Genomic DNA, 5,686 nt, shown 5'->3' on the forward strand with positions numbered 1-5,686 from the left:
AACTTGTTAACAGTGTAGACTAAAGTAAAAACTTGTTAGAGTGTATATTACAGTGTAGACTAAAGTAAAAACTTGTTAGAGTGTATATTACAGTGTAGACTAAAGTAAAACCTTGTTAGAGTGTATATTACAGTGTAGACTAAAGTAAAACTTGTTAGAGTGTATATTACAGCGTAGACTAAAGTAAAACTTGTTAGAGTGTATATTACAGTGTAGACTAAAGTAAAAACTTGTTAACAGTGTAGACCAAAGTAAAAACTTGTTAACAGTGTAGACTAAAGTAAAAACTTGTTAGAGTGTATATTACAGTGTAGACTAAAGTAAAACTTGTTAGAGTGTATATTACAGTGTAGACTAAAGTAAAACTTGTCAGAGTGTATATTACAGCGTAGACTAAAGCCGAGTGACGAGCGCGCCCCCTAAGAGCAGCAGCACCTCCTCCTGATAATCATTAAGTTTTCAGTTCACTAACGTCGGGGAAAAYGATCCARACCAWACAAGTAGCCCATCAATTTAAAGCCCAGACTCTGCTCTGTCCAACAATATAAGTGTCACAGCTCTACGTGAAAAATTCACAGAACAAGCAGCSAMRGAATAGTGAAAAAGGCTAAATTCTGGAACCATAAACACRAACGTCTTTCCTTTGTTTTTATGTCTTTAATCCACTTTGGAGTGATTTTTTCCCACTTGKCTGGACCTGTACGTCTCCTGTGTTAATGTTGGTACATGTAATAAGATAATTCTGTACTGTGGASATCATTAAGAGTCGTTGTCGGGTGAAAAAATCTTTCKCTAACWCTGTGTTGACCGTGAACTGGAAGTGTTGGGAGTGGCATCCAGTGCTGGACCGGATGTCCGTGGCATATAGGCTAATGTTAGTCTGAGGCGACCTGCTGGGTAAATCATCTGGTACATACCTGCTCTGGGGTTGGCCAGTCCTGTGTGGGCGGGGTTTGTTGGCGTGCTGTGGTAGAGGGACGCCAGGTCGCTGGGTGTGCAGGAGTGCAGGAGGGTCATCATGCTCCACTCCGACTCCAGACCTCTGTCCAGAGGCGTGGACATGTTCTTTACAGGACACAGAGCCTCAGACGCTGTGGATGGACCTGGTCCTAAAGCTTTGGGTTTTATACTTCTTCCTGTGATCTGCAACATCGACGTCCCATCTCCCGCTGGTCCTCTAGGACCAGGACCAGGTTCTGCTTCCCTGCTTGTAGGAACAGAGAACCGTCTCTTGCCAGAAGGTTCACCAAAATCCACTTGAGGAAGGCTCCCAAAGCCGCTGGTCAGACAGAGCCGGGCAGCGTCGGAGTGCCAAAACGCCCCGCTTGGTGCTGGGTAAGTCCTCTCAACCAGCCCCACTCGGTCCAGAGGACTGGTTCTGTCCAGGACCAGCTGGTTTCCTGTGCTGCTTCTCCTCAGGAGTTCTGTGTACCTGGGGGGGTCCTGACTGGGATGTGGGTCAGCGTTCTGTCTGTACCGCTGTGTCTCCTGGACACTTTGTTGAGGTGCAGGAGAGGGCGAGGGCTTCGGACCCTGAGCGGACCTGACACACGTGGTCTGAGGTGTAGCGGGCTGCGGTGGCGGGGACTTGGTCCGGCGAGGATAGCTCCTGTCAGCTAGGGGGAGCGGGGCCACATCCTTCCCATTGAGTGCAGGGGGACAGCCCGTGTACCGGTTCTGTCTGACACCGCCTCCAAGCCTAGACCTTCTGGTGGTCTCTGACTTGTCTTTATGGGTCAGCTTTCTGTGCATGACCAGAACCTCTGGGTACAGGGTTCTATACGCACAGAGTGAGCAGGAAACTGGACTCAGTGCAGATTTGGTTTCTCCTCCGGCAGGAACAGAGAGGGACACATTTAAAGACAGATTTAAAGGAACCTCAGAGTTCTCGTCCTTCATGTCCTCCTCTTTCCTCAGGTTACCAGCTACTGGACACTTCGTGAGCGCATCGTCGTATTCAGTGTTCACCTGGACAAGTGGTCTGCCAAGCTTGCTACCCAAGCTGTCAAACCTGTCCTCAGGTGCTTCATTTGTGCACAGTCTGCCTTCAGGAGCCCAGAGCTTGGATCCATGTGGGGCAGGACTGTCATCGTCAGTCCTGTCATGAAGAGAAGGCAGTGAGGGTCCAGGTCTGATGGGGATCTCCATGTAAGGTCTGTCTTTGTGACGCCGATCCAGGTGATATTTCAGTGAAGTCTTCTGAGCTGCTGCATAATCACAATATTCACACTTGTAAGGCTTCTCACCTGGAAAATAGAAAACATCACCGAATTAAATCTGCTGGATAAAATCAAGATGATTTTCTTTTTGTATTGTATACATAAATACATTTGTTGAAGTAAAAGTGAGAACTGTACCTGTGTGAGTCCTCATATGTACTGTGAGGTAGTAGCTGGACCTGAATGATTTGCCACAGTAATTGCATTCTTTTGATCTGGGCTTTGATCGATCAAAATCATCTTCACCTTCAAAATAAGATCAATAAAAAGTCAACAAGACAGCGATGAATAAGAACAACAGTCACTAAAGGGATGTTTTCCCTCAGTAGAGGGTGAAACAGTAGTCGTGTTTCCATCAAGGATTTTAATGCGCATGTTGAAGTATCACATCAGAAAAGGTGGATGGAAACGGCTTGATTCGAAAAAACTTCCTCTAATTCACATCAAAGTTGATACGCTCGCTTCAGGTGGTTTTTGGGTTTTTTGAAAAAGAGTTAATGGGCAAAAAGGAGATGGAAACACATTTTTAGAATCAGGTCTGACGTAACTGATTCGCTTCAAGCCAGTTCATGGAAACACGTCTGATTCGCATTTCTTCGTTTTTACATTTTTGCGCATTTTTTAAAATTCGCTSAAAATTTGAATTAAAATTGAATGGAAACATGGCTAGTGAGCTAAATCACAGCTGATTTACCTGTAATTAAGTTTTCCTCTTTGTGTCCCTCCTCTGCTGCGTCCATYGAGTCCATTCTTGACATCTTCACGTCAAAGGAAGAAGTCGGRCTTTCTCCATCTGGTCTTTCCCGTTTGTGGACCCTGGAGTGCAGAACTAGCTGATGGTAGGTCCTGAATGTTCTCTGACATTCCTCACACGTGGTTGGCCGTTCTTTGTCTTTTTGCATTAGTGATCTCTTTGGTGGGATCKGACTTTCCACAGCAGCCTGTTGCTGAGACCGGGGGTCTCTCCCCAGGACCTCATTCACAGCTTTGTCTCCCTGACCCTCAGACCAGATAATACTCATCTCTTCCTTATCAGAGCCACAGTCCTCATTGTCTGTGCTGACTTCCTGTCCAGGATCTTTAGTACTATGGAGACCAACTGCTATTTTGCCCTTTGTTGCAAGCTGCCACGCCTGGTACGTGTTAAAGGGATCCAGCTGGGGGATCCATTTGGATGATTGGCCATTTCTCAAACTGCTACCAGTAGAGGCAGGCTGAAGGTTCAAACTGCACAGAAAGCTCTCCTGATCTACAGCACCATCCAGGGCTTCATCTTTTCCCTGCTCAGTCTCTCGATTATGTACTTTACTGTGTTCTGCCAAACTGCTGTGGTCCGGGAAGAAGAACCCACAAACCATACACATTTTGTAAACAGTGGGAACAGGTTCTGAGGCAGGTTCCTGAGTGACACCATTGATGGTAAAGGGGGACTCCAGGTCTTGCAGAGCCTTACTTTTTGGTCCTGGTCTTACRTGCATCTTCATGTGATTCTTGAGAAACCAGGACTCTCTGAAGCGCCGTCCACAGACACTGCAACAGTATGTAAAGTAGTCTTTGTGCTTCCTCATGTGAGCCTCCAGCTCACCGGCATCTTGAGCGGTCTGACCACACACGATGCATCTGAGAACCTCCTCTCCTTCTGTGGCCAGGCTGCCTGGTCTGGGTCCAGGCTTTTCTCCAGGAATCTTGAACTCTGCTTCAATCCGAAGCACTGTCGGCTCAAAGAATGTAGTGGGGTGCTGTGTCAGCACGTGGGGGCCTAGCTCATCCTGATTATTGAAAGTCTGGTCACAGAACATACAGGAGAGTGGTGCACCCTCTYCACACTGCAGCACCATCTTCTCTGTGTAGCTACTGTGTGGTGTTAGGCTGGAACAAGGTCCTGGGATGCTTGCATTGTTACTAACCAGGACATCTGGGGCAGTTCCATCTGGGCTGTCCACAAACGGCAGCAACGAGTGAGTTGGCATCTTTCTTCAATGTTTATCGTGCTATCCAGTCAACAAACCTAAAGAAAAGACAAGAATGAGTGTTTGTATAACTCTTCTCACTCCCGACTCGTCACATTCTGACGCTTTTCCCAAGGTTCCCTCTGCATCTTGTTTTGACGCGTCGGGTACCCCTTCGCATCAATTATTGACGCAACAGGCATTTCCATGTTCCCTTGGCATCCAGGTTTGACGCGTTGGGACGCAAAATATAGGGGTCTTTGACTTGGGGTCCGTGGTTAATATTTGGGATCAGAGTTAATGGTTAATTGTAGGTATTGGGGTCAGAGATAGGATGTCTAGGGAGAATATTAGGTAATTTTAGGCTTTGGAACATGAAGTTGACATGAATTTCCTACATTTTCTAAAAATGGTTAATTTTAGGTACTGGGTCAGGGACAGGATGTCTAAAGTGAATAAAGGTAATTTTAGGCGTTGGGACGGTAGTTTTTGTACATTTTCTACACTTTCTGAAATTATGAAAAYGGATTCCGCCCCATCTCGTCAATAAGTGACGCGCGGGGAGTACCCGACGTGTCAAAATCGGACGCAGAGGGAACCTTGGAAAAGCGTCAATATGTGACGACTTGGGAGTGAGAATGGGTTGGTTTGTAAGCTGTGCTTSATTTTAAAAAGAGACATATCATCCTTATATTTCACATAAAATCATTCAATGGGGTTAACATAAAGTAGAACTGCAATGATTTTGTCTCCATATTGTAACTCCACAARCCCCTCTTTTCTGAGGTGTGTCTCAGATCAACTCGTTTAGAGGCTGTCTCTTAAAAACAAGGTGCTTCTCACCCCGCCACCCTGCAGCTTCTAAACCCGTTCCTTTTAGTTTGATAGAGGGGTTTATGGCTATATAGCTGCGCAGAAACTTTTTATTAACAAATGTATAAAAATATGTGAACAAGTGAAGACCTGTTCATCCAGAACCAGAGTCTGAACCAGAGTCTGACCCAGAACCAGAGTCTGACCCAAAACCAGAGTCTGACCCAGAACCAGAGGAAATGAAGACCACCAAACTGTAATTGTTAAGTCCAGATTGTCTGTTCCGTCACAAAATACTGTGATGTAATAGTTTAGAAAATGTCTTAGGAAGTAGAGAAAACTAAACGCACTGTAAAAAATGACCAACAGAACAGACATCTAGGCCAGTGATTCCCAACCAGGGGCCAGCATATTACAGGGGGTACATGAAAAAATGTCCCAGGTGTGTAAAATAATAAATTAAAATAGGACTGAGATTTGTAGGCCCTGTGATTTCAGCARTGTGGAAAATGCAGACAGAATCACAGAATTAACACAAAATAGAATCCAGTAAAAAACACAGAATCTCCTGGAGTTTCTGATGTATTTTGGACGCTGCAGCTTCCTTCACCTGCCATTACCTGCTTTATTTATTTAATTACTTATTCACTTTTTATCTTTATGTTTAATTTGATTTGAAAAAAAATACCTGAGAATCAAATGTTC

At 45.2% G+C, this 5,686-nt stretch overlaps 1 protein-coding gene across 2 annotated transcripts in view; it reads right to left on the reverse strand.

Moving 5' to 3' along the window:
* Positions 1 to 4,287, reverse strand: part of znf217 (zinc finger protein 217) — a 7,250-nt gene extending 2,963 nt beyond the window's left edge. For both annotated transcript variants that reach the window (XM_014000068.1, XM_014000067.1), the window contains exons 1-3: positions 2,914 to 4,287; positions 2,358 to 2,465; positions 918 to 2,246 (exon numbers count right to left, since the gene is read on the reverse strand). In XM_014000068.1, the coding sequence (XP_013855522.1) occupies positions 918 to 2,246; positions 2,358 to 2,465; positions 2,914 to 4,189 (2,713 nt within the window). In that variant the 5' untranslated portion in view covers positions 4,190 to 4,287. The remainder of the gene's footprint in view (positions 1 to 917; positions 2,247 to 2,357; positions 2,466 to 2,913) is intronic.
* Between the last annotated feature and the right edge of the window lie 1,399 nt (positions 4,288 to 5,686).

This window comes from Austrofundulus limnaeus, unplaced genomic scaffold (genome assembly GCF_001266775.1).
Source record: "Austrofundulus limnaeus strain Quisiro unplaced genomic scaffold, Austrofundulus_limnaeus-1.0 Scaffold2673, whole genome shotgun sequence".
NCBI classification, from domain to species: domain Eukaryota; kingdom Metazoa; phylum Chordata; class Actinopteri; order Cyprinodontiformes; family Rivulidae; genus Austrofundulus; species Austrofundulus limnaeus.